Source organism: Mesoplodon mirus, assembly GCF_964341445.2.
Source record: "Mesoplodon mirus genome assembly, chromosome: 2".
Taxonomy (NCBI): Eukaryota; Metazoa; Chordata; class Mammalia; order Artiodactyla; family Ziphiidae; genus Mesoplodon; species Mesoplodon mirus.
This window is the reverse complement of record NC_138977.1, coordinates 62,621,765-62,649,204: the sequence shown is the minus strand read 5'-3', so window position 1 is coordinate 62,649,204 and position 27,440 is coordinate 62,621,765. Positions and strand designations below refer to the sequence as shown.

The window sequence follows — 27,440 nt, the reverse complement described above, 5'->3', positions numbered from 1 at the left end:
CTCTGGCCCCCATGCTGTCCCCTGGGAAAGAGCACCCCCAGGTAGCTTCTGGTCTCAGAATGATCTGGACCCACAACCCCAAGCAGAAATAGCCCAGCTGATCCACTGACCCAGCAGTGAGAAAAGTAGGTGGTTATTTTGGAAGTTGCTGAGACTTGGGGCTGCCACACAGCAATGTTGCAGCAGAAACCTGACCGCTATGCTGGGAGGTCATGGGCTTCCCCAACCTGGACCCAGCTTGCTGCACAGAAGCTCCCACCCTGTCTGGTCATCCACTGTCCCAGAAGCCCCTGCACCTCTGGCTCTGATGCAAATAGAGAGACTCTCCTTGGAGTGGGGAGACCCCAGGCTTTGTGCCATAGAGAACTGGAGCCAATCCCCACATCCTGCCTATGAGACCCCAGATGTCCCCTGTCTGTAGAGGGTGGGTGATCATGCCTGCCTCACCAGGGACTGGGGAGGCTTGATGAGACACCACGAGTCTGCAGCAGGGCAAGGGTAGGGTGCACGGTACTGGCATTTCTACTTGTCAGGTGGGGGAGGGATAGGGCATCTCCTGGGAGAAAACTGACCCCTGAGGAAAACGAGGCCTTACCTTTGGAGAGCGTGATTTTGAGTTCAGTGTGGAATCTGTCACTCAACCTGAAAAAAAGCAAAAGGGGTTATCTCAGCACCAACTCTCAATCACCCCTGGGCACAGGCCACACTGCTAGAGTGCCTGTATCAGTTAGGAATGCTTTGAACTTCAAATAAAGAATAAATAGCTAATCATTGCTTAAACACAAAGGGCTCCATTTTCTCACATAACAAAGAGGCTAGAGGTAAACAGTTGCTGGGAGTGGTTTAATGTCTAGATAATGTCTTCAAGGACCATCACCATCCTCACTGTTTGTTTTTTTTTAATCCTTAAGCTTGTTGCCTCATGGCCACAAGATAGCTGCTACAGTTCCAAGCATTTCGTCTTTACACAACCCTATTCAGGGTAAGAAAAGGCTAAGCAAGAAGAGGGGATTTCTTATTATCAGGGAATAAAAAGTCCTGAGAAGCACCTCTTTTTCCCTGGCAAGATATCCCTGGATATCTTGAAAAAGGGACTGGGGGGGAGGGGGGTTGTGACAGCCTGAGACTGATCACAGTCCATCCCCCAGATCTGGGCACATTGTCGCCTGAACAATACTGGGCTCCTGTTGGTAAAGCAGAAGGAGGGGTTTGGCTCTGCAGTGGATGGTAACACCGTGTGCTGGAAGCGGGAGAATCAGTCCCACAGAGGAGCAGGTACCAGGCAGGAGGACTCCTAACTGCAAATCTAGAAGCTGCTTTGTGGCAAAGAGCAGACTTCACTTTGTTGCAAATAACAGAATCCACTTTGTTGCAAATAGCAAACTCTACTCTGTGGCAAACAGCCGACTCTGGGAGGGCCAGAGCTTGGATGCGACACAGCATCACTCTCCTTCCAACCATGGACTCACATGCCACTTTGGCATGCGAATCCTGTGCACTGCATCTGACTGTGGGCATCAGGTCTGGTACCTGCAGGGGAGGCTGGGACGTGTGTGCTTGTCTTCTTTTGGGGAAGGAAGGATTCACAATGTAGGCCAGTGTCTCAAGGAGGAGAGAGAAGAGCTGCAGGGGGACTTTCTTTGCTATTTCTCAAAAGGACCCCCATGAAGTCTTGACCATTTGACGGCTCCTGAGTGTCAGCTGAGGTGTCCGGTAAAAGCGATGACACCCAGGAGTGGCTGTGATAGTGGCACCCTGGCCATCCCATCAAGAAGAAACGAGCAGGGCTTCCCCGGTGGCACAGTGGTTAAGAAACTGCCAGCCAATTCAGGGGACACGGGTTCGAGCCCTGGTCCGGGAAGATCCCACATGCTGCGGAGCAACTAAGCCCGTGTGCCACAACTACTGAAGCCCGCGTGCCTAGAGCCCGTGCTCCTCAACAAGAGAAGCCACCACAATGAGAAGCCCGCGCACCGCAACGAAGAGTAGCCCCCGCTCACCTCAATTAGAGAAAGCCCACGTGCAGCAACGAAGACCCAGCACAGCCAAAAATAAAAACAAATAAATTTATTAAAAAAAAAAAAAAAAGAAGAAGAAAGGAGCAGGTGACACCATGAAACACACACCTAAGTCATCCACTGGGGACTCCCAGAGACACCCAAATGCCAGGACCTGAGTTGAACCAGAGAAATCGGATCACAGGTAAATCTCTGGCACATGGTGGAAACCTCTCAAGAGAACTCGATGAACTTCCAGGGGATATAGGAGCTCTGGACTTGGGCCAGTGGTGAGATGACAAACTCTTATGTGAAGCTGAGACAGGGACAGGTTCACACCTAGCTCTGCCACTTATATGTCACCTGACATCTGGGAACCTCAGTTTGCACATCTGGAAATGGGGGCAATGCTAGCTTCTTGAGAGGGTGGCTGTGAGGAACATGCCCACCGCCCATTCTGTCTATGCAGTAGCAGGGAATCCTCTGTATTTAAATACCTAATGTGACTTCCCTGGTGGTCCAGTGGTTAAGACTCCTCGCTCCCAATGCAGGGGCCCAGGCTCAATCCCTGGTCAGGGAACTAAGATCCCGCATGCCGCGTGGCGTGGCCAAAAATAAAAACAAACCAAAAACCTCACACCGTGGTTCTCAAAGAGGGAGGACGGGAACTAGGCAGGGTTATCTTCATCCTGACAACCACACTGAGAGGCTGCAGTTGGTGGCAGAATTTGACCACTCTCTCATGATCTCTACCACCAATGTTACTCTCTCGGTCATCAACTCAGATGGCAAGGGGAACTTTGCAGATGGAACTAAGGTCACTAACCAGCTCACCTTGAAATGGGGAGATTATCCTGGATTAGCCGGGTGGGTCCCCTGGAATCACGTGAGCCCTGAAAAGCAGAAAAGGAAGGCAGAGTGATCTGAAGCACCAGAAGTATTCGAGGTGCCTTCCACCTGGTGAGACCCTGAGCGGAGGATCAGCCAGGCCTGGCCTGACTCCTGACCTACAGAACGATGAGATTAAAAAATGGCATTGTTTTAAGCCACTCAGCGTGTGGTGGTTCATTACACAGCACAGAACACTAAGACAGAAGGATCATCCCCATCTTTCTAGCTGAGAAACTCTGAGCTCACACAGCCACAAAGTGAGTGGTGGACCAGTGTTTGAACCCAAGTCCCTCAGACTCCGGAGCCCATGCTGTCACTTCCCATTTGGCCTGTCCAGATGAGGAAACTGAGGCATGAGAGGCCAGGGCACTGCCAGCGCCAGCTCCACAGCATCTCAGCACAGAGGAGGCGGGAGCAGGCCGTGGCCCCTGTCCTCCCCCACTCATCTGAGGCGCCCCAGAAGCTCCTGATTCATGGTCTGTCTGCATCAGCCCACTCGGCCCACCACGGCCCCCGGAGCCACTAGAGTCACAGCATCGCCCCCCAAAGTCTTAGGTGAAAAGCTCAGCAGACCTCACCCAGATGTGGTCAGACTCCAGGCTGCAAGTTTGTCTGTGGAGAGAGGAGGCCTCAAGAAGGCAAGCCCTGGACAGAGGCTCACAGGCACCTCTGGGAGAACCACAGCTGCCGGGGAAGAGCCCACAAGTGCAGGAACGGGACTGAAGGGCCCAAAGGTAGGAGGAGGATTCCTGGGGCAGGGCCTGGGAACTGGGGGTGATCAGCCAGCCAGTGAGGCCTCTCTGGCTCCGACAGACTCCACTCCTATGTCCTAACTTCTCTGACCCATGCTCCAAATTAGAAGAAACAGCTGTCCTATGGGCCAGGTCAGACACAAAGATCAAAGATGTATTCAGTTTGGCTGACATGGAGATTAAAAAAAAAAAAAAAAAAAAAGAGTCTAACCCAAGTGTTTTAAATTGTGAGATTTCACATTAAAAGCCAGATTTCCAACCTCTTTTGAAAAATCAGAAGCTCCAGCCACAACATGCTCTTCTTCCCACATGGCCAAATAAGCAGGAGCTGAGAGGCTGCCACACCTGATGGGGCATCAGTTCTGGAGCACCACAGTCCCCACTGCTCCCTACCGCCCTCCCCTCACCTGCCTGCCTGACCCCTGAAGATATCTGAATTCCAATCCTTTAGGCCCAACTTGACTCCATAACCTTACTCTTCTGCCCCTACCCCGCCCAGTCCTGGGGGGCCCTGAGGGAAGGCGCCCAGCCTGTGTGATGTTAGCAGGGCTGAGAGAAGTAGGGGTTGGGGGCATTAGGTTAGTAACTCAGGGGCCTCTACCAGATCCATTCTTGTGAACAGCTGTTTCCAGTGACCCAGTCCGGCTAAGAATTTGGCAGGGGTCAAAGCCCCTGACTTCCTGGTGTCGACCCAACAACATGTATGGGCACCCATCCTCTCTGCCCTCATGACCAGCAGGTGCCTTGGTGCCTCATGGGGCAGCTGCACTTGGCCAAAAGGGCAACTGAGAGAGGCAGAAATGATCCTCCCCCACCCCTAGAGACAGCTGCCCACATCCACGTGGCCCTCTGGGGAGGCCCAGCTTCCACCGCCACCACTGGGGCCACCTCCAAGGAAAAGAACCCAAACCTACTTTGTCTTCAGCCCCCTGGTCTTCTAGGAAAAGGCCCTGTAACAGATTCGGAGGCGACATTTTGCTCCCTTCATTGTGAACTGAGACACCGGCGCTGTAATGGAAGAGACAAGAAATGAGTAGCGAACGGGGGAGGGAGGTGGAAAAATTAAATTTTGCGTGATCAGCAAGGTTTCAAACAATCGCTCGCCAACTGAAGTGGGTGCCACGTCTATAAGTCATTCTGTTTTATAGACCATTAGGATCTCCAGAGAGAACCTGCATGGAGACCACTGCTTTTTGTTGAAATTAAAATGTCAGAGAAAAAGAAATAGAACAAAACAGGGAATCTGCAATTAATTACCAGGCCATAAAAATTCAATAATCAGGGGGCAGGGCAGCCGCAGGCCCAGAGGTATCAGAGCCAGCGTAACAAGAATGGAATACATTAATCTTTTCAAATTAGTTTTTTAATCTGAGGGGGATATATGGTGACATGCCTCCCCTCCCTGCCCGCCTCCCACCTCCACAGGCTCCGGCCTGAAGCCAGGTGGGGGGAGGGAGGTTCTGGTGTGAGCTGGGGGCCTGCCCAAACCCAGACCCCCAGACAGGAAAGAGAGTGCCGGTTTGCAGCCTCGGCTGAGCCCAGCGCCCCGGTGCCGCCTGGCCTGGTGGAAGGGTCTCAGCAGAGGAACCATGAAAGCACTTCTGGTTTCCCCCGGGTCAAAAGAGCTCATTGTGTGTCCACGCTCCTGCGTGGTCTCCCGCGGGCCCAGAGCTCCCGCAGCTCCGGTCAGTCCCGGGCTCTGAGCTCCGGGCTTCTTTAGTTCGCCCGGGCTTCTTTAGTTCGTCCCGTCTTCAGCCTCAGCCAAACCACTCCCTCACCAACCTCCCCCAACAAGCCTGTCCCTGAGCCTTGCTGGGGCTGAGCCTCGTCTAGAAAGCCCCCGGTGGGGCTCAGGTCTGCCCAGTGTGGTTGCTGAAGGCTGGTGTCAGGGGACAGCCGCGGAGCAACAGCCGATGGAATCTGACTCCTTTTAAATGTAACAGCTATAGCCCACTAAGTCCCAGGCCCTGAGTGAATCCTTCACCTGGATTTTCTCATTTCATCTCCCGAGAGGTCAGGACTGTTAAGAACCCCATTTTACAGAACAGAAAATTGTGAAGCCGGGACACACAAGTTCCCCGTGTCCTGTGGTCTCTGAGCCCAGCTTCGCTAACACAAGCCAGGACAGCTTCTTTCACCTCGCCCCATTTGGCACACAGTCGGGGTTCCCATCACTGTTCACTGGATAGCGTCCCTGCGGAACAGCCCTGAAAGGGGACTTCACCTGCCCTCTGATCTTTCCTCCCCAAGATATCTTCAACTTATGATAACAGCGGCTGCCATTTCTTGAGCAGCTACTGTGTGCCAGGCTATGGGATCTGGTGCCATTAATAGTAAGACAGTGGTCCCAGTTTTACACAAAGGAAACTGAGGCTCAGAGACTGATGGGCCCAAGATCTCACACCTAAGCCTAGCTGGCACCCAAGAGCATGATTCTAAGGGTGTTGTCTCAGCACCCCATCAACCAGACATGACCCAGGGGTCCCAAACCCCAACTCCCCCCAAACATACATTCCTTCAACTTGACATCCTTGGTGACCTCCCCCAAGAGGCCCCCCCCGATCCTTTCGGTCCCTCCCAGGGTTCCTTTAATTTCTATCATTTGTACCTGTTAGTACCCTGTTATACCGACGTTCTACTCGCCCACCCACATATGCCCCTGGGGGTTCTCAGCAAAAATGGTAGCGATGAGGAAGCAGTACAGCCGCCGGCACAGTTCCGAAAGCGGCCACTAGATGACGACTGACCCACTTGGGCGGGTCTTGCAGTAAGGCCATGAGGCCGCCAGATGGTGGTCGAGGCCGCGGCTCCGAGGGCACTGCCCGGGCAAGTTGGAGCCGCGAGGGCCCGCGGGTCCCAGGGCGGTCCCAGTAGCCCTAGCGCAAGTGACCTGGACGCCGCTGCCTCCTGCCCGCACCATGACCCAGCCCGTGCCCCGGCTCTCTGTGCCCGCCGCGCTCGCCCTGGGCTCGGCCGCACTGGGCGCTGCCTTCGCCAGCGGCCTCTTCCTGGGTGAGTAGGGCCGGGCCTTCGGCACCCTCGGCAGAGGCCCCGCGGGCGGGCGGACGCAGGAGCAGAGCCCGTGAACCCGCGAGGCTGGCTGCGGCTGAGGCTCACCCCTGGCGCCCTGGAGCCCCAGGCCCTGACCCAGCACCACCCCTCCCCGGCAGGGAGACGGTTCCCTCCATGGCGATCCCGGCGAGAGAAGCGCCTGCAGCCCCCGGAGGACAGCCCCCTGTGGCAGTATCTGCTGAGCCGCTCCATGCGGGAGCACCCGGCGCTGCGGAGCCTGCGGCTGGTCAGCAGGGCCGGAAGCGGGAACGGGCGCCCACCTCGGGCCGGGAGGGACCCACGTGGCTGTGTGACCTAGGGCTGGTCGGTGGCCCCCGTCCGCGCAGGCCGGGCATGGTTGGGCGTTCCATGAGGGTCCGCCCCTGGGCCACGCCCACAGCCACGCCTCTGGGGGCTCTAAACCTGGGGCTCAGCTGGGTGACTGGCAGGGCTAGTGCGACCCTCTCCTCCCCCCAAGCAGCTGACCCTGGAGCAGCCGCAGGGCGATTCCATGATGACCTGTGAGCAGGCCCAGCTCTTGGCCAACCTGGCTCGCCTCATCAAGGCTAAGAAGGCGCTGGACCTGGGTAGGGCGCGCGGCTGGGGTCACTGGGGGCCGGAGTCACCGGGCCGTCGCCCCACTCTGGCCTGAGCCTGTCCCTGTCCACGTCCCCAGGCACTTTCACAGGCTACTCGGCCCTAGCGTTGGCCCTGGCGCTGCCCCCGGCTGGGCGCGTGGTGACCTGCGAAGTGGACGCAGGGCCCCCGGAGCTGGGACGTCCCCTGTGGAGGCAGGTAAGTGTCCCACACACCTGAGGCCCTCGTCGGGCCCCTGGAGCCCGGCCACTCCCAGCTCCGGAAGAAAGGACATGCTGACTCTGACCCCGCTCCTCCCGCACGTAGGCCGAGGAGGAGCACAAGATCGAACTTCGGTTGAAACCCGCCCTGGAGACCCTGGGTGAGCAACGGAGCGGAAAGGGCCTTGGCGCCATTTCCCAAATGGGACCACCCGGCGCGAGGTAGTGACCCGGTCCAAAGGGCGGGCTTGGGCAATGACAGCCCCCCCGCCACCCGGTACGCGGCCACATGCAGAGTGGCAGGCAGGGGCCCTCGAGTACCTGAATGGTCACAGCGCCTGGGCCGGCCTGGGCGGGGTCTTCCGGCCGCTGGGGCCTGCGGACTCAGCTGCATCTGCCCCTCCCTCCCCCGCAAGATGAACTCCTGGCCGCGGGCGAGGCCGGCACCTTCGATGTGGCCGTGGTGGATGCGGACAAGGAGAACTGCACCGCCTACTACGAGCGGTGCCTGCAGCTGCTGCGACCCGGAGGCGTCCTCGCTGTGCTCAGTGTAAGGGGCAGCCCCGGGGGAGAAAGACCCTCTTGAGCTGGGTCCGTCTTTTCCTTGGGCTCCTCCTCGCCCCCCTGCCCCAGAGCCTCGCCTAGTACAATCACGTAAGCCCCTCCCCCCAGGTATTCGAACTGAGTCCCCAGGTTTTCCACTTTCCCTGCTCAGGTCCTGGGTCTCCAGCTCTCACCCCGCCTCCTGCTCAGGCACCCCCCCGGCCCAGCCCCCACGATGCCCCGCCCCTCCGCAGGTCCTGTGGCGTGGAGAGGTGTTGCAGCCTAAACCACAGGACAAGGCGGCCCAGTGTGTGCGAAACCTGAATGAGCGCATTCTGCGGGACGCCAGGGTCCACATCAGCCTCCTGCCCCTGGGCGACGGCCTCACCTTAGCCTTCAAGATCTAGGGCTGGCCCCTAGCGAGTGGCCTCGAGGGGCCCTGGGACCCCCAGCCATCGACATCGAGTTTTAAATCTGACAATAAAGTGAGGCCTGGGACACGATGACCTTCTGAGCCTCCATATGTGCTGAAGTGGGGTAGGAAGTGAAGGCCCCGCACTGGCTACATCTTCAACAAAAGGGAGCCTTGAGGCCACAGATGTTCATCCCCTCCCTGGCACACTCCTGAGGACCCTCTGGCACCAGGGCTGTGGCCTGACCACAGGAGCTTCCAGCTGACTGGAAGCAGGGTATCAAAAGTTTTAATTGACCTGCCCACATGCAGTTGGTCAGAAACCCCAGCTCCTTGTGGAGATTTGCCTCCACAGGATCTGAGGGCTGGAAGCCTGGTAGAGCCCCTGTGGTCTCCCTCTAACACCTCTTCCTAAGAGGGGCAAATGAATGAAGTTCCTGTTCAGTGCAGCTGGAACCAGTGGAGACCAATCTGGGATCTGATGGCAGGAAAAGGGCCTTGCTCCGTGTAAGTGTTGTAGGTTATGCCAATTCTGCTGGCTGTTTGCTCATGTTGTCACAGAACTGTCAGCTTGGCCTCACCTCTGCAGTGGAGGCCCTGGTCAACATCACCTGAGACCAGGCCACTTGACTTAGACCTGAGGGCCTCAAGGTTGACTGGAGTATGTATCCTGTCCTCCCCCTGAAGTCCCTGAAGAACATGAGAGACTGAGTGGGATCACTGGCCAGAGGTGTGAAGCAGACAGGCCAGTAGGTAGGAGGCAGTTTTTAACAAGTTCCCCAGAGGAAGATGAAGAGAAAGTTAAGCTTTCCAACACAAACATCTATGAGCCTATGAGCCAAGGTGGAGAGGGAGCCAGGTGCTTCACTCTTGTGGTTTAAACCTCCACAATCCATAGGAAGATCTTATCTCCACACCACAAATGAAGATCAGGCTCAGATATGAAGTCTCCTTTCCACCAACACAGCCTCAGGCAGAAATGGCATCAGCCTAGAATTAGGTTTTGCCACCATCTGTTAGGCCTGGGTGGTGGAACTGAACCTGGAGGCTGCTGATTAATAAATTAATCATCTATTAATTTCTAACATATCAAGGCCACAGGAGCCCCATGAGCTCACAGCTGGCAACTTTCATAACCCTACAGCATTTGGGATATATACTTGCATTTCAGACAACCCTCAGGAACCTGGCTGTAAACTATCCTCTCTCCCACTTATAAAAGTATATAAGAAGCACATGGGTGAATAGGTCCATTTTACTCTTTAAGTATCCTGAAAATACAAGAGATGCTTTCATACCTAGCTTGCAGACACCCTTTCCTGTTTTTCTTCTTACCTAGCAATAGGTCCTGCCTGATTCAAACAAACTGGTTCAAATTCCAACTTACTGCCATTAAGTTATGTGTCTTATTCAATGGGCCATTCCAGCCAGTCCCTTAGGACAAACAGTGAGATCAGAAGGGGCCTTTGTGCCCCCCATTCCACCTGTATGGAAAGCTTGTTTGGGTTGCTAATCTCTCATCAGATTCTTCTTGACCTGGAAATTTTCAGCATGTATGACTTTTTGGGTAATGAGTAAGTACTACACTTTCTTATCTGTTCTCTCTGACTTCAAACTATACCACAGATCTAGTATTATGCATTTGTTCAACAAAACCCTTCTCTAACCTTTGATGGTATCTTTCTAACTCTTCTCCCATCAAAATCCCTCTTTCCTACTTTTCCAACCAGAATCATCTATTAATTTCTATCATTCAGCTCAAGTCCAGATTAAGGCCAATGGCCACATAGCCTGAAGGCACTCTGGTCACAAACTTAGGCCCAAGCTTCTCAGTGCCTGCCTGAAAAGAAATGAGTAATGACCTCTCACTGGGGCCCATACACTTCCATTCTACAGACCCTCTGGGTACTGACACTGTCTGTCTACGCCTTACTCCCTTTCCCTAACACCTCATCCCATCCCACCTAACTATGGCCTGGATCATTTCCAAAGCAATAACCCAAAGGGGTGTGGTGGGTGTATACAACCTTCAGCACCATCCCTTCGTTTCTCTTTTTTCATCACTTGCTAACTCTTCCTGGAGTTCACAATGATCCAATGTAATTTTTCAAATTTACAAACTGAAGATATGAAGGCATATATCTTCTTACTTTTCTGTAGTCTAAAAATCTCATGGAGTTACTCTCAGGTCAGAGGACTCTGTGGCACAGATTTATGAAAAGAGCAAAATAAATGCTCACTGGAAAAATAAAGTACTAGCTAGAAACAAGGAAGATTTGACCCTAGCTGCCAAGTTTTTAACTCTGCAAATACTTAAGAGTCATTAATTATGTATACTTGTTTTATTCATAATTTGTAATGTTTTGGGATACCAAAAGTAATTCTAATGATGGTTGAAATTAACAAAAAATTTTAACCTCATCTTAAAACATCCACTGATCCATCTCATTCAATGGCAATATTCAATGTTAAAAGAAACATAAAAACAAACATGCACACAATTGCACAGTTTTCATAAAGGTCTATTTCATTATTGGTGGGTAGCGCATTTAACAGTTAAATACATTTAAATAAATGTAGGTGACTGCACGACTGCAGCATTGGTAACTAGATAAGATAACCAATTCAACTAGAAACCAGCTAACAAGTAACTGCCTAAATATTTAAAATACAGCTCTTGTTTAGATCATCCTTTGTTTTGATCACCTTCTTGGGTGGGGGTGGGGGGGAAGCCTGCTGGTCACACTGGAAATATATTAAGGCCAAATCTTCTGATATCCATTCCCAAAGGTTTTTTTCAGCTGGATTAAGCCTCCAGCTCCAGGGCAAGCCCAAGTTTGTGGCCTCCAGCATTAATGCTCTTCCCATCTACCAGAGCAGACAGTGTAAGCTTCACACCTGTAAACAAAAGCAGACAACTATCATGTGCCTGAAACACCTCATGGGAGAGCCTGCAGTCACGCCACAACCTGTCGCTTTTCCTCAGCTTGTCAGATGACCTACTAGTGCCAGCCACCAGAGGGCGCTTGGGAGTATCTGAGACACCAGACAACTCATTTGCACATCCACAGTAAGGAAGGCATCAAGTCCCAGAGCATAAGAACGTTCATAATAAAGCTCAAACAGCTCTGGAAAATATAATCATGTTCAAAACACTATCCAGACTAAAAGACAACCATAATTGGATCCTGGAAAGGAAAAGCTACAATTAAGAGACACTTTTGGGACAAGTGCAGAAATCCAAATATACACTACATATTAAGTATTATTTCAAACTGTTAATTCCCTTAGCTGTGAAAACAGTATTATAGTTATGATGTCTTTAAAATGATGCAGGTAAAAATGTCTTACTCTCATGATATGTATGCTAGGGCTGATCTGTCTATGTGTTTGGAAAACATATTTAAATAATTCATAGGGATATGTGGGGAAAAAAGAAAAGAAGGATTATATATACAGACATGGAAAGATAAAACCAACAAAATAAATGTTAGTAATTGGTCAATGTGGGGAAGGTATGAGTGTTCGTGGTACCATTATTTTCTTTAGGTTTCAAAACAGTCAAAAAGTCTGGGGAAAAAGTTCCAAGTGCTTTAGAACCTTGCTCTTCAACTGGTGGTTCAAGAACCAGCAACACTGGCATCACCTAAGAGCTTGTTAGAAAGTCAGAACCCCTCGCCCCAGACCTACGTGTTTTAATAAGATTCCCAAGGTGATTCATGCACACACTGGTATTCGAGAAGTACTGCTCCAGAAAACACAGCAAGGCTCAAAATACTATGTAAAGTAAATGAGACTATAGAGACCAAACAACCAAAGCAATGAGTGAACTATGATTGGAGAAATAAAAATTACTACAAGACATTTCAGGTACAAGTGAGGAAAGTAAATAGAGAATGGATATTAAATAATAATATGGAATCACTGTTAACTTTCTCAGTATTGTGGTTATGCAGGAGAATGTTCTTATTCTGAGGAGATGCATCCTGAAGCATTTAGGGAAATGTCATGATAGCTGCAACTTCCAAACAGCCCAGCATAGGAAAAAAAAAAGGAAAGGAATAAAAAACTGTGGCAAAAGGTAAACATGTGTTCACTGTACTCTCTGTCAATTCTTCTGTATGCTTGAAAGGTTTGCAAAAGAAGCTGAATCTTGAGAAAGAAAAATGGAGTTGGAGGAATCAGGCTCCCTGACTTCAAACTATATACCACAAAGCTACAGTAATCAAGACAGTATGGTACTGGCACAAAAACAGAAATATAGATCAATGGTACAGGATAGAATGCCCAAAGATAAACCCACGCACATATGGGCACCTAATTTACGACAAAGGGGGCAAGAACATACAGTGGAGAAAAGACAGCCTCTTCAATAAGTGGTGCTGGGAAAACTGAACAGCTACATGTAAAAGAATGAAATTAGAACACTACCTAACACCATACACAAAAATAAACTCCAAATGGATTAAAGACTTGAATGTTAAGACCAGACACTATAAAACTTTTAGAGGAAAAACACTCTTTGCCAGAAACCACAGCAAGATCTTTTTTGGCCCACCCCCTAGAGTAACAGAAATAAAAACAAAAAGAAACAAATGGGACTTAATTAAACTTTTTGCACAGCAAAGGAAACCATAAACAAGACAAAAAGACAACCCTCAGAATGGGAGAAAATATCTGCAATTGAAACAACAAAGGTTTAACCTCAAAATATACAAACAGCTCATGGAGCTTAATATCAAAATAACAAACAATCCAGTTACAAAATGAGCAGAAGACCTAAATAGACATTTCACCAAGGAAGACATACAGATGGCCAAGAGGCACATGAAAAGATGCTCAACATCACTAATTATTAGAGAAATGCAAATCAAAACTGCAATGATGTTATCACCTCACCCTGGTGAGAATGGCCATTATCAAAAAAGCTAGAAACTATCAATGCTGGAAAGGGTGTGGTGAAAAGGGAACCCTCTTGCACTGTTGGCGGGAATGTAAATTGATACAACCACTATGGAGGACAGTATGGAGGTTCCTTAAAAAACTAAAAACAGAACTACCATATGACCCAGCAATCCCACTACTGGGCATATACCCTGAGAAAACCAGACACGTGCACCCCAATGTTCACTGCAAGCACCATTTACAATAGCCAGGACATGGAACCAACCTAGATGTCAATCGACAGATGAATGGATGAAGAAGATGTGGCACATATATATAATGGAATATTACTCAGTCATTAAAAAGAAACGAAATTGAGTTATTTGTAGTGAGGTGGATGGACCTAGAGTCTGTCATACAGAGTGAAGTAAGTCAAAAAGAGAAAAACAATTACCGTATGCTAACGCATACATATGGAATCTTAAAAAAAAAAAATGGTACTGATGAACCTGGTTGCAGGGCAGGAATAAAGAGGTAGACATAAGAGAATGGACTTGATGACATGGGGTGGGAGGGCGAAGCTGGGACAAAGTGAGAGAAGCTTCAACATATATACGCTACCAAATGTAAAATAGTTGGCTGGTGGGAAGCAGCAGCATAGCACAGGGAGATCGGCTTGGTGCTTTGCGATGATCTAGAGGGGTGGGATAGGGAGGATGGGAGGGAGGCTCAAGAGGGAGGGGATATGGGGATATATGTATGCATATGGCTGATTCGCTTTGTTGTGCAACAGAAACTAACACGGTATTATGAAGAAATTATACTCCAATAAAGATCTATTTTTAAAAAAACATCTAACAGTCTGTTTTCCAAAGTGGCTGTAATATTTTATGTGCATGCCAGCACTGTATGAGGGCTCTACCTTCTCCCTATCTTCATCTACACTTGTTATTTTCTAATGTTTTATTATATCCATTCTAGTGGGTAGAAGTGGTATTTCATTGTGGTTTTAATTTACATTTACTTAATGACTAATGACACTGAGCACCTTTTCCTGTGCTAATTAGCTATTTGTTTGTCTTCATATAAATGTCTCTGAAAGTCTTTTGCCATTTTTTAATTGGGTTGTTTGTCATATTATTGAGTGGTAAGAGTTCTTTACATGTTATGGGTACAAGTCCTTTGTATGATTTGCAAACATTTTTCTCAGTCTATGGTATGTCTTTTCATTCTCTTAATACTGCCTTTTGAAGCATAAACTCAAGTTTCCATTAAAAAAAAAAAAAAGCTGAGAAATGAAACTAATTTTGAAACCACTATCAGAACAATCCTTAATACTTACCAGGCCTCAGAGTCTGAGTGTAGCCCACTCCAATTAAACTAGAGTTGTTGACTTTTGCCTAAGATAAAAGGCAAAAACAAATGTAAGGCAAATTTTTGAATGGAGAGACAAAGCCCCTGGGTGTTTCCCTATCATACAATTATGACGCGTTCACTTTTCCACGTGAGTTAATAAAATTTAATATTGTATTAAGCTAAGCAAAAACTAGGTGCCACTTAATCCTCATCCACTAAATTCAAATTGTCAGCAGGACACAAAACTTTTGCAATCTTTTGGGATGTGTCCACAGACCCCAAATTGTCCATATAGCACAAAAGCCTAAGCACTCTCATAAAAACTGTCCTTGTTGAGTCTAATCTAGCACATAAAACCATACCAGAATGTGGGTAATGGAAGTTCACCAGGCTCACTAACTACATGACATTGACACACACACCACCCTCAAAGTATGGCATGTGTATAGTTTAAATTTGTGACTATGACACACACTACTTTCAAGGGTATTCCTAAAGAATCTAAACCATGCATGTTCTAAATCTCCAAATGACAAGCACTTCCTCTGAAGAAAGAGACTGACTACAACTCCTTCACCTCACTTTCTCATACCTCTCATTAATGCCCTTGAGTCTTGGCTGTATATAACTGGACTGTGCTTAAGAAGGCGTTCCAAAGGGGCATCATTTGCCAATCCAGACCCCTTCCCTCCTTGTACAATTCTACTATTTTAGGATTTTAGTCACAGACTTTCAAGGGCTGGAAGGAATCCTGGAGAGCAAGACATGGTCAGGAGAAGCTTCTAGCTCCATTCTCTCCCACTACTGACATCACTTAAGCCACACCAGAGGCCTATGGCTGTAAATGGGGGCATCTCACCCTGCTCTCCAAGGCCTAGGTTGCCTAGTCAGGTAACTTTGCTCTTCAGCCTTTTGAGTGCTATGGTAATAAAAAGGTAACAAACAGCCTCTGGGATCAAAACAGACTTGGAAATGATTTGATGTCTACACTCTTCTGTAATGTATATCAAAACAGCCCAATTGAGAGAGAAATGATCCAACTATACAGGCAAAAGTCACAGAAACAAAACTTGTATTCACTTGGCACTACAGCCAAGTCTTCATGAGCCACCAATGACCATGTGAGTTATTTGTCTAAGGAAGAAATGCCCCACTAGTAACCATCTTGCGCCAAACAAATTAAGAGCCCCAAACAATAAAATAGCTCCTACTATTTTAGGAGTCAACCATGAAACTAAGCATTATGCAATGCTTCGGGGGTGATGCTTGATTAGGGTAACAGCAGCACTACTTAGGTGGACCATGCTAAGTATTCAATAGTTTTCCAAACTAATCCCCAGAAGTCACTCACTGGCACACAGGTCCCAAGCTGCCTTCCCATTTTAGACTGTGAGAGAGCTGCATCTTCTGCTGGCATTAAACTTGTGATGGTGCCATAGACATATATTTGAAGAGAAAAGCAATGTAGCTACCACAGCACAGTGTGCTGTGTGAATCCTGAGGATTTTACTGCTACAGTGTAGTCAGAAATAGAGACGGGAAAAATAAATGAATCACTGCCTTGCCAACAGGAAAAGCATTCCGGGTGCTTCTCATTCTCTCTGATTACAACTCTGCTAAGCTAAAACAAGAATGGGGCTAAAACTTAACTGCCTAAATTATCAAAACATATCGTCCTCAGGAATGAAGATGACTTTATGTAACAGAAATAACTCTCACGGAAGGTTTAACTCTTTCATTCTAGTACATATGGTACCTGACCTGTAAGCAACTAACACACAGGAAGAGCTGCTGATCTGCCTGAAACTGGAGCCAGCACTCTATACCCTCAGACACTGTACTCCCTCCTACCACAATCCACTATGACTGAAGGAAGAAATAGCAGAAAGAGTATAAGGACAGGACTAGGGTGGCCATGCAACCCAACCAACCCATGATAGAGGGGAGGGAGTTCCTGGGATGCAGGACTTTCAGTGCTGAAGTTGGGATAGTCCCGGGCAAAGCAGGATGAGCTACCTAGTCACCCTAGACAGAAGGGAAATCAAAAGACATGCAAGTCCAGTCCTGGCCCTACCTCTCTTTCCTTCCTTCCCTAGCTGTTGTCTAAGTCCTTCCTCTCTCCAAGCTTTGGTTTCTTCACTTGCAAAACAGCATATGTACCATTGGCTGCTCAGATCAAATCTGAAGATATTTTGTAAACCATAAAGACAAACACAAAGTAACAAAGTACTATTACCTTCCAACCAGAATGAGAAATGCCCAGGGCCCAAAACACTGGCATCCCTGGGCTTGGACAGGCTTGGCCCTCATAGTTATTATCTACATTACTTCAGCAGCTTTTGAAGTTAATTTAATCAAACTCCTGTGGCCTGGATAGCAAACATCTCTGTCTCAACAAAAAAAGCAGCATTCCCAAGTTCTAGTCCCAATCTGTGTGTAAACTGGGAATTGTATGAACCACAGTTCAAATTTTCAACACAATCCAATATACCCAAAGATTAAGTCCCACAACCAAAATCCCATTCTAAGCCCACAGCAGTACTCACAGAAATGGAAGCAGTGGGATCCAACTGATATTTAGCTGCAATGCCAAAGCGAGTACAGTTGGTTCCTGATGTCCAAGCAAGGTTTACTGAAGTGTCAAGATCTTCACATACTTTCTGATAAATTGATCCTCCAAATTCTGTCCCATCATTGCTATAAGATATTTTAAATTAGTCAACCTAGACTAGACAATGTAATAATAATGTCTAAGGCACAAGGCTGATACTGTAGCATTACATTTAAATAAAAGCCATTGCTTACATGGGTCTCTAGTGTTCCACTGAAAACTTTAGTTCTAAAAGGTCTTTTCGGGGCTTCCCTGGTGGCGCAGTGGTTAAGAATCCATCTGCCAATGCAAGGGACACGGGTTTGAGCCCTGGTCCGGGAAGATCCCACATGCTGCGGAGCAACCAAGCCCATACGCCACAACTACTGAGCCTGCGCTCTAGAGCCCGCGCGCGTAGAGCCTGTGCGCCACAACAGGAGAAGCCACTGCGATGAGAAGCTCACGCACTGAAACGAAGAGCAGCCGCCGCTCACCGCAACTAGAGAAAGCCCGCGCACAGCTACGAAGACCCAACACAGCCAAAAATAAATAAATAAAAAAAAAATTTTTTTAATGTCATCAAAGGTCTTTCCCAACTTATGTCCAAAAACAGGGATTGGTCAAATCAATCATGGCATATCTATCCAGCAGAATTATCATGCAGCCACTAACCATCACTAAGAATATATAATGCTATAGGAAAATGATCAAAATGTATTAAGGTGGGGGAGAAGGTTATAAAACAGCCTTTTTGGTATGTATTTTATATACAAACATATAAAAAGATCAAACATCAAAGCAATAACAATTAACAAAAATTATACGTGTAGATGGTGGGATTATGAAACATTTTTGTTTTCTTCTTTGTACTTCTGTTATATACCAATGCATCATTTTTATAAGGGAAAAAATTATTTTTAAGTCCTTTCTACATATACATTTAACTTGGGTTATGTAAAAACTATACATTTTAGGTAATCCTATCAAATGAGCACCTCACACATCACAGACAATGAAGTCAAATGAATGCACATAGAGTTTGGCAATGTCTTAGCCTTTTTTTTTGGCCATACCATGCAGCTTGTGGAATCTCAGTTCCCTGACCGGGGACTGAACCTGGGCCACGGCAGTGAAAGCTCCAAATCCTAACCACTAGACCACCAAGGAACTCCCGTCTTAGCCTCTTCTAAAAATCCAAAGCACATCAAGCCTCATGTGAAATGAACATTTACTCTCTCAGCACCAAGACTCAGACTAATGGTTTTTACTGTACACTTCTGAAGGGCATTCTAGAAATGCCCAAGGATGATCTTTTTATGTTAAGAGAACTCCTTTACATTGTACTTAGATTCACAGATGACAGGAGACATCAATACCACTTTGAGGTCCTACATCATAATATCCCACAAAAGAAATACTCACACATTAGTGTGTAGCTGGAAGTCCCCAGTCCTGTAGCCCACTGCAAAGTTATTCCTTGTCAGCTTTGATTTGGCACTGTCAAAGGTCATCTGGTACCCAGCAAGCCAGCCTTCATAACCAAAGACTGCTGAACCGTGGATTGCAGGTCCAGCAAAATCAAAGTCAACATCACAACCAAGGTTTATACATTCCCTCTTGTAAGAAGACTTGATTTTACCACTTTTCTTTCTGGAAAAAGAACAATCTGTCTTAAAACTGATGTCAGTGGGAAAGATTTACAGACATAACTTCTGCACAGAGGGCACAAAACAGATTTAAATGAACCTCACTGTAACTGGGGAGTACAGGCACACTTCATTGTTTTACTGCAGTTCACTTTACTGTGTTTCCCCCCCCACCACCACCTGTTTGTAGCAGGATTTGTAGCAACTGAGGGTTTGCAGCAATCCTGCATTAAGCAAATCTGTTTGGGTGTTTTTTTCCAACAGCATTTGTTCACTTTGTGTTGCTGTTGTCACATTTTGGTAATTCTCACAATATTTCGAACTTTATTACTATTATTATATTTGTTACAGTGATCTGTGGTCACTGATCTTCTGATGTTACTACTACGACTTGGCGAAGGCTCAGATGATTGTTGGCATTTTTTAGAAATAAAGTATTTTTAAATTAAGGTATGTACATTGTTTTTTTCCCCAACATAATGCTACTGCACACTTAACAGACAACAGTATAGTGTAAACATAACTTTTATATGCACTGGGAAACCAAAAAATCTGTATGACTCGCTTTTTTACAATATTCACTTTACTGCAGTGGTTTGGAACCAAACCTGCAATATCTCCAAGGTATGCCTGTATAAGAGGTAGCAAGATAATCATAAGAGGTTAAAAAAAAAAAAAAAAAAAAAAAAGGCTCAATGAACTAAAAGACAGGCACAAGGGGCGACTGGACCACCACCACCATAGGAAGACTGCTTTGCAGAACTGGTTATCAGTCACAAAAGCCTATAAAAAACATGTTAGGTACCCAAGTTAGTGTCACAATAAGAGGCAAATATTTGAAGGCAAGCCAACAACCATACTGCTCATGCTCCAAAGGCAGAAACTGAAATTCACCACCACAAGGCAGCTGAATGTGCACCTTTCTTAAATATACCAAAGAAGAATGCTTTTAAATTTAAAGCAGATAAAAATGTCCATGCTTACCCCGTGTTTGGTGAAAAGGTGGTATCAAATGTCAGTTTCAAACCTTGACAAATCTATTTTGAGAGAAAAAGAATTTGTTTTCAGCTTTATTTCTTTTTTGAAATACAAAAATAAAATAATTAATACTAAAGCACATTTTCAGACGTTACCTGGTCTTCAATAGCAATTTCTGTTCCCAGAGTATTATCAGTGTTCCACTTTTCTGTGAAAGTCAGACCATACTCACACCATTTATATTTGGTCTCCAAGGTCCCGGTAACTTTACCAGTGTCTGTATTAGATGAACCAGATGTTGAGAATTCCTAACAAGACAAGACAAACTTCAGGAACTTTCTCATAAGCCTAGAAGAATCCACTTCCTAATTTACACACACACACACACACACACACAAACCCACTGAAACATAATAATTTCACTAATCCTCTTTTTTTCTAGCTTCCCAAACACTCCTACCCTCTGCTACTGAGTATATACAAGAGTGACAAATTAGCCTGTAAGTTACTGACTACATCTTACTACTGCTGACATTTCCAACCAATGGATCAAAAGTTACTTGTATCTGATTCTCAAGTGAACAACAAACTATACAGCTTTTAAGGAAACTTCTGCTAAGGTGATTTTATTTGGGATTCAAAAAAAATCAGTGGGGATGGATGGATGGATGTTTTAGTACTGCCTCCAATCTGCCTGATATTGAATGAAACACTAAATTGGTCAGTATGGCTAATCACAGACACCCTTCATTAAAATCTGAGTTTATACACAATTTACTATGAAATGGTTCCTGAAAATCCTTAAAAGGAAAGCACCCCACTGTAAGAATCTATGCCACAAACAAAAGATTTTTTAAAAAAATTCTTTGGTAACCTCAATATTCTGTTTCTGACATAAAGAGTCTTCATCAGGTTTAATGCCTTTCCAACCATCTTTACATTCTCATTAAAAAAAAAAAAACGGGGAGGGAAATTATAGGATTTACTCTATAACTGGTTTATATCATGCATAATATAAACTATACTCTGTACAACAGATGATATTAGTAGAAAAAACAACCTATGCAGTGATCAATTTGAAGTGCACTATATAATCTTATGTTTGTAGCAAATATAAATAACTTGCCAATCCCTAACTACACACCAACTGAAAAGGAAGGCATAATATGGAGAGGGCTTATCTGAAATTCAAAATCTGCTACAGATAATCCAGAAATCTAACCTTTCAGAGCTTAGTATACAGGCAAGCAACTGAAATCTTCCAAGATAAAATGTTAAAAATGCCCTTTGAGGGTTCTGATCTGACTGCTAATGATGGTTATACTCTTAAGGCCATTGGAAAGCCAAGTTTAAAGATGGCTGATCTGAACTAATAAGGAAAAGCCTTCGACCTGAAATTGTGATACCTGCAGAATCAGGAAATACCAACAACTCTATCAAAAGGAGAAAAGACCAAATCATCCTTCACTTAGAAAACAGAGCATTTGTGTAACTATTGCTCTGCCGTGAAACAGACTCAATTCTTTAGGTCTTACATACAATCTCCTGAAATTAGATGCTTTCAGTAACAGAAATTTCAAGTCAAAGCTTGGCACTCAATGCCCATACTAAAAAGCACCAAATTGTGTTAGGGAAGAACACTGGATATGAAATTAGGAGTCCTGACATCCAGTTCTGGCTGGCATTTACTAAATGAGTAACACTGAGGAAGACACTTCTCTAGGTCTCAGTTACCTCAACTGTAATAACAAAACCTACTTCTGGAGGATTAACTTGGACTGAGACTTTGAAAGCTTTGCACATTTTCACATGCTCTACACAACAGGAATGCATTATTAAAACAATATAAATATATATGGAGCCATGTTCTAACAGATACTTGAAATGCAAATGTGTATGAGTAGCTATTTTTAGTCCTGAGTGACAATGATTAATGATTCTTGAGGTCCCACCCACTGCCAACCATCAGCCCACAGACTGAGCCAGCTTATATACATGCCAAGTACATGCCAAGGAGTCCTCAAGACACAAAACCAAGAAGATCACACTGTGATCTGGGACCAGAATTGGGTCAGATGACACCACTGGTGGAGCTTATACTCTCCCTTTCACTCCTCACCAAGACATTTAGGCTTCTACCTTCTGCAGTGGCCCAGACATCTTTGCAGTTCAGGTGAGAAATGGGACTATTTGGGGCCAGGTACATATTACAAGATCAGTACCACGTTTCTGAATTACATACATTAAATGTAAATTAAAACATACTATATCTAATCAAGCTCTTATATATCCTTCATGTTCTTAAGCTTAACTTCATAAAATTCCTATCCACAATAAGCCTTTCCTTTCCAACAAAGATTTTGATTTATCAAACAATCTAGTACTAGATATACTGCTCTGACTGTTCCCCACTTTAAAGTTTATTTTGTCTCTCCAGCCAGCAAGCAAGCTTTTTAAACACAAGAATTGAGTCTTCTACTTTTTTTAGAAGGCCTTTTGTGTTTCAGCAAATACACAGCAAGTGGTTTATAAGGGGCAATAGGTTAAGAGAGGGAACACAAAACAAACACTAAGTCACTGCTCTGTAACCTGTTACCTTGAGCAAGTAAGTCACTCAACCACACTAAATACTCAGACCAAAGAAACCAAAAAAACAGATGCGACCAATATAAAACCCCAGAAATCCAAGTCTAGGCATTGAGAAACTACAAAATGATTAAGTTAAATAAATACCAGGTATATGCACTAAGGGAGTTAACAACTGTAGGAAGAATTTATCAAAATAACCAATAATATTCAATATGCACACTATATCCATCCCCAAAACAATCCCCAAACAAAAAATTTTAGAAGAAAAAAATTACACAAAATTAAATTTTACTTTACTCTCTTTGAGGGAGTTTGTTAGGCAGGATCAAGACATCCAAATATCAAAATAGTAACCTCTTTAAAAATACTCAAATTTAGGACTCTCTAAATTCACAAAATACAAGTGGAAATCTTCCCCAAGGCGGGCTGCTAGAATATGACCATTACATAAACGATTAGTAAACTCAAATTAAGAGTTACTGAATATTTTTATGCCCAGAACTCTTAATGTTTTTCACAGGCATTAAAAGAAGGGGTTACAAAAAAGTATAACAGGTTCCCTGCCTTTAAGCTTGCAACCTTACTGAGTAAACAGAATCCCACATGACCAGTGTCCTTCCTGAGTTCCTTGTGCATACATAGTAATATGGCAAAAGACCACATGAAAATCAGAAATCATATCCAAAGCCAAAATAAATCAAGATAAAATTCCCTTAAAACGAAATTATCTTTTGCCCCTTCTTTAAGATAAAATGGGTAGACATCTTTCAGTTATGACTATTTTATGGGTTGAAAAATTGTATAAAGGCTCGTCAGAACTTATCAGATACCTAACACTCACCACGCCACTGCATGACTTTGTTTTCACATCCAGTTTCACCAACCCAAAACCTTCAAGTAGAGAGCAAAAAAGAACAAAATGATCTTTTTGTATAAAGGATGCATACCAATAGCTGACTCTACATTAAAAAAAAACAAAAACCAGAAAGATTTCACATATTCAGAGGGGGATAAAAATGTGTGTTGATATACAATATTTAAATGAAAACAATTTAAATTATTCTATGTAAACTAACATGTAAAGGACAGAACATGTCTATGAAGCTTTCCTAGTATGTTGGTGTGTATTTGGCACCCATCCTCAAAAACAGCTTCCAAATCATCTTATCAAAGCATTTATTAAAACATGCTTTTCAAACCTAAACATCAGATCAGAAAATCAATTCAACTTAAATATCAAAATAGTCAATAGTTTATTATGATACAGGCATTTAGAACATTTATCCCAAAGGCATACCTCGCTTTGGAATTAATAATTTGAACAACTGGGGAAATAACCTAAAGGATAGGGAGGGTGGGGTGTGGAACAAAATCTTTAACAAAACCCAAATTTATTTGCAGAAACCCATAACCCTTTATGAGTCACCACCATAAAAGCAAAAAACAGTAAAACATCATAATTCTAGTCAACCAAGGCCTAAACTATATCCAAAGGAAATGAAAGCACAATTGTTTTTTATCTTAAAGGTAAATTCCCTGAACTAAAGTATGAAAAAAAGGAGGAAATTGGGATGGAGGGAGGAAATGTGGGATGGAGGGAAATGTGGATTGTTACAGTACTCTTTTAACAGAAATGTTACCTTAAACGTAGCTAATAGAAGACTTAGTGCAGCAAGATATTTACAATCTGAAGAAATTACTAATTCACTAAGCAATCCAAACACACATTTTCGCTTCAGATCTAAAATTTTTAAACAGTTCTTACCAAATCCTTTGTTGAATATATCTCTGGCAGCTTTGCCAAGGTCAGCATATGATGGAGGAATACACATTGCTGGTGGGAAGAAACATTCCAGTGTTAACTTCCCTGTTCTCCCAGTCTGTCCAAGAACTAGCTTATGACCCACTGCTACCTTTAAATCCAAGCAGTCCAACTTGGTTTTGATACCACTAGAAGCTACAATAACACTGTAGTCTAGTATGATCCATGAAGGAGGTATCAGCACCAAAGGCTTATTTCTAAAATAGATAATCACAGTTAAGTGTTTATACAAACTTGGGAAATTCCCTCCAAAATATATAAAAAGATTTTCTATTCCTAAATTTACACAGTGCCTGTAGCCTCACTTCCTAGGATGGGACTAGTACAAAGAATCAAACACATACACACGTATATATCTGTACATACAGATATACCTGCCAAAATTCACTGGAATGTGTTGATTTAACCAAATGAGATAAGATTAAAAACTAAGACAAGTCCCTCTCCCCCCTGTTCATCCTTTAGTATCCTCACGGAGATCAAAACCAATATTCCGAAGTAGAAAGAGAAAGATAATTCATACTTCTGAAACTTAAATATTGGAACTTAAAAAAAAAATAAAGCCATTTATGTTTCACTCAAGCGCCTACATCAACTAAATATCAAATGCACTTTAAACATATTAGTATAACACTCAAGTCCTCGGCCCACGCTGTGAGGCTTAAGGGCAAGCAATCTGAGGTCTTTACACCAGCTCATTCATCCTACATAGCACGTCCACGCCCTTAGAAGCACATGTAATGAATGACCTTGCGCCCTCACACAGGGGGTTACTACTTCCTCTAAAAACGTGACCGATCCAATCCTGCAAAAGCTGAACCCAATCATTAATAACTTTCTGCTTCTGAGTTCGTCAAAGCTGAACGTGAATGCGGCTACAGACCAGCTCCCCAAGCCTAGTCAGTCCCCCTATCCGAAATCCAACCACCCAGCCCCTCCTCCGCAAAGCCAGAGAAGTCAGCCGGTGGAGTGGCTACCGAAAGGGGAGAACTTCCAAGCCCTTGGAGAGAGAGGGGGAAAAAAGCTGCGGTTTTCTGGTCGGGAGGCTTCGGCTGCCCAGACACCGCCGCCCCATCCCGCAGAGATCTCCGCTCTACTTACGCCGCGGAGAGGTCTGTCCGTAGGTCGCCATGGCGAGGCCGCGGGGAGAGGTGATCTGAGGGAGGGACAAGAAGTGCGGTCAGCGGGGCTCAGAGGCGAATCAAGGGACCAGAAGGGGGTCTCAGACAGAGGGGAGAGGGGCCGCAGGGCAGCGCGGCCATCTTAGGGAGTCTGGGCCGACCCCGAGTCCGGCTCAGGCGTCCTGCTTGGCCGCCGGGGCCTAGGCCCCAAGGTCCGAGTGAGGCGGGCGCGGCGGTACCTGGTGGTCTCCTGGGGGGAGGGGGAGGCACCGCTGCCGCTCCGCTAGCAGCTGAGGCCGCTCGGCTAGCTCGGCGTCCCGCTGCAACTGCCGCGGCTGGAGGGCGAAGTGAAGGAGACACCGTTCCGCCCGCCGCAACCCTGTCCTCCCCCCGCCAGGACCCTGCCGCTGCCCCTGGGGCTGCCCACCGCGCCTGTCCCCGCAGCGCCGCCCGCTGCTCACTCCAACCTGCTCCGAAATGGCCACGTGTTCCGAGAGCACCGCTGCCCACGGGGTGAGCTCCCTCGGTCCCTCGGAAGGGGCAGGAAAAGCAGAAGCTGCCGGACCTCAAGTCAGGCAGCTATGAGGGCAGCCCCTGAGGCGAGGGGGCGGGGAACGGAGGAGGCAGCGTGGAGGGGAACGCGCGGGCGAGGGATGGGGCAGAGGCCCCGCGCGCGCTCGTCACGGGCGGGGCGGGGCTTCAGGCGCGTTCCTGCGCGGGGCTCGGCGCGACTGGGCGCCCCTGGGCGCGACTGGACGCGACTGGGCGCGGCCGCGCACCGCCGGTCAAGTACTTGTCTCCAACTCCCTTCGGAGAGTTTCGCACACCCTGCAGAGCCAATCCCCAGTCTAGGAGGGAGTCAGCTGAGCGTTACCCCTTCTACACTGAACAAGTACAGCGTGCGCTTCTGAAAGACTGTCTCTCTCTCCTGGCCCAGGGAGAAACGAGTGGGGCACAGAGACGCACGTCCCGCCCCTTGTGCACTCCCTTCGTCCGCCTCCCACCACCGTGTAATCGCCATGCAGGGCGGGACTCGACCTGAGTCTTTCTTGGGTTGCCGCTCCCTGAACAGACGAGCACGTCTCGCGGTGCCTCGCCTTGCCCCGCACGCCCCCCTTCCCCGGCTCACGCCCTAGGGTTCCTTTTCTGCCGCCTCCGTCTCGCTTAGAGGTGGGAGTGCTTTACACACTCAGGGAACTGGAGCTGTCTTAGTGAGTCAAGCCTGCTAGAAAATTTAGGAATCATGCTGACCAAGCATTAGAATGCTGCACTGAAGTTCCCTGGGTATGCAGGAAGAGTGAGGGAGCCAAGGGAATAAGAAAAAGTGAGGCGTCTACTGAGATGGAAATAGAGTCAATTTAGGCTCCGGAATCGATCGCCAATTATCAGCAATTTATCCCCTTTGTACCCCAGTTTCTTTATTTATAAGTTTAAATGAGATGAAGTGGTCTTTAATAACCATTTGGCCATAGACTATGAGCAAAGCCTTTTGACCCCTGACTCTGGCTCTGATAGCCACCTCTGCTCAAATGCTGACAAGGTTCCATCTCCTCCTAAACCAGGAAAAAAGGATAGCTAGACAGGCTTCCACAATGCAAAGCCGGATTAAAGCTGCAGCCTGGTGGATTTCCCTCCCACGAGCAAACCCAGCCAGCAATCTTGCCTAGTCATGGTTGGGATTAGTCATTGCAAAGGGTTATAAGAAGGGAAGAGCCTTTGCTCTTAAAAGTTCAAGCACCAGAAGCACTGATAAATTCCTTCATTCAAGCTCAGACAGATTGGTCTGAAATCAGTCTGGTTCCACAGGGAACTGGTCTGCTCTGGCCATGTTTGATGCTACTGTGAGGCTAATGGCAGAGAATGCCATCCCATCACAATTGCAGCATAATATACCACCTCCCAGAAAAACCTAGACTCTGCTCAGCCACCTTCATTACCTGCAGTAGGGCTTATCACCCTGTGAACTATCTAGCATTTTTAACCCCCAGAGAATTTCACTGTGCCACAGAAC

The 27,440-nt window shown here is 46.4% G+C and overlaps 3 protein-coding genes across 5 annotated transcripts in view; 1 reads left to right on the top strand and 2 right to left on the bottom strand.

Annotated features, from left to right (window-relative positions):
• Positions 1-6,831, bottom strand: part of LOC309794675 (uncharacterized protein) — a 74,549-nt gene extending 67,718 nt beyond the window's left edge. The window contains exons 1-4 of the mRNA XM_082606470.1: positions 6,758-6,831; positions 4,555-4,648; positions 2,832-2,890; positions 596-642 (exon numbers count right to left, since the gene is read on the bottom strand). Of these exons, the coding sequence (XP_082462596.1) occupies positions 596-642; positions 2,832-2,890; positions 4,555-4,648; positions 6,758-6,828 (271 nt within the window). The 5' untranslated portion in view covers positions 6,829-6,831. The remainder of the gene's footprint in view (positions 1-595; positions 643-2,831; positions 2,891-4,554; positions 4,649-6,757) is intronic.
• COMTD1 (catechol-O-methyltransferase domain containing 1) lies at positions 4,676-8,532 on the top strand. Of its 2 annotated transcripts, none has more exons than XM_082606413.1 (7): positions 4,676-6,652; positions 6,811-6,938; positions 7,170-7,278; positions 7,368-7,486; positions 7,595-7,649; positions 7,905-8,038; positions 8,286-8,532. In XM_082606413.1, the coding sequence occupies exons 1-7, from the start codon at positions 6,559-6,561 to the stop codon at positions 8,436-8,438; spliced, it is 792 nt and encodes a 263-aa protein (XP_082462539.1). In that variant the 5' UTR covers positions 4,676-6,558; the 3' UTR covers positions 8,439-8,532. The 2 variants fall into 2 exon arrangements, with proteins under 2 accessions (XP_082462539.1, XP_082462540.1); XM_082606414.1 differs by having other exon boundaries at positions 4,679-6,652; positions 7,173-7,278.
• A 2,238-nt stretch (positions 8,533-10,770) lies between these two features.
• Positions 10,771-25,995, bottom strand: VDAC2 (voltage dependent anion channel 2). 2 transcript variants are annotated; one of them, XM_082606393.1, is made up of 10 exons: positions 25,897-25,995; positions 25,410-25,464; positions 24,252-24,320; positions 23,328-23,377; positions 20,053-20,205; positions 19,904-19,956; positions 18,696-18,923; positions 17,230-17,380; positions 14,670-14,727; positions 10,771-11,341 (listed from the first exon to the last, which is right to left on the bottom strand). In XM_082606393.1, exons 2-10 carry the CDS (start codon positions 25,438-25,440, stop codon positions 11,250-11,252), a joined length of 885 nt encoding a protein of 294 aa, XP_082462519.1. In that variant the 5' UTR covers positions 25,441-25,464; positions 25,897-25,995; the 3' UTR covers positions 10,771-11,249. The 2 variants fall into 2 exon arrangements, with proteins under 2 accessions (XP_082462519.1, XP_082462518.1); XM_082606392.1 differs by lacking the exon at positions 25,897-25,995 and adding an exon at positions 25,669-25,833.
• Between the last annotated feature and the right edge of the window lie 1,445 nt (positions 25,996-27,440).

Excerpts from the sequence above, each read along its gene's own strand:
- COMTD1 (XM_082606413.1), top strand. The coding sequence starts at position 6,559 with ATGACCCAGCCCGTGCCCCGGCTCTCTGTGCCCGCCGCGCTCGCCCTG. Across the intron at positions 6,939-7,169 it reads CGCTGCGGAGCCTGCGGCTG|CAGCTGACCCTGGAGCAGCC; the intron begins GTCAGCAGGGCC and ends CCTCCCCCCAAG. Across the intron at positions 7,279-7,367 it reads TAAGAAGGCGCTGGACCTGG|GCACTTTCACAGGCTACTCG; the intron begins GTAGGGCGCGCG and ends CCACGTCCCCAG.
- VDAC2 (XM_082606393.1), bottom strand. The coding sequence starts at position 25,440 with ATGGCGACCTACGGACAGACCTCTCCGCGGC. Across the intron at positions 18,924-19,903 it reads ACCTTTTCACCAAACACGGG|AAAGAAAAGTGGTAAAATCA; the intron begins GTAAGCATGGAC and ends TTCTTTTTCCAG. Across the intron at positions 11,342-14,669 it reads CACTCAGACTCTGAGGCCTG|GTGTGAAGCTTACACTGTCT; the intron begins GTAAGTATTAAG and ends TTTTGTTTACAG.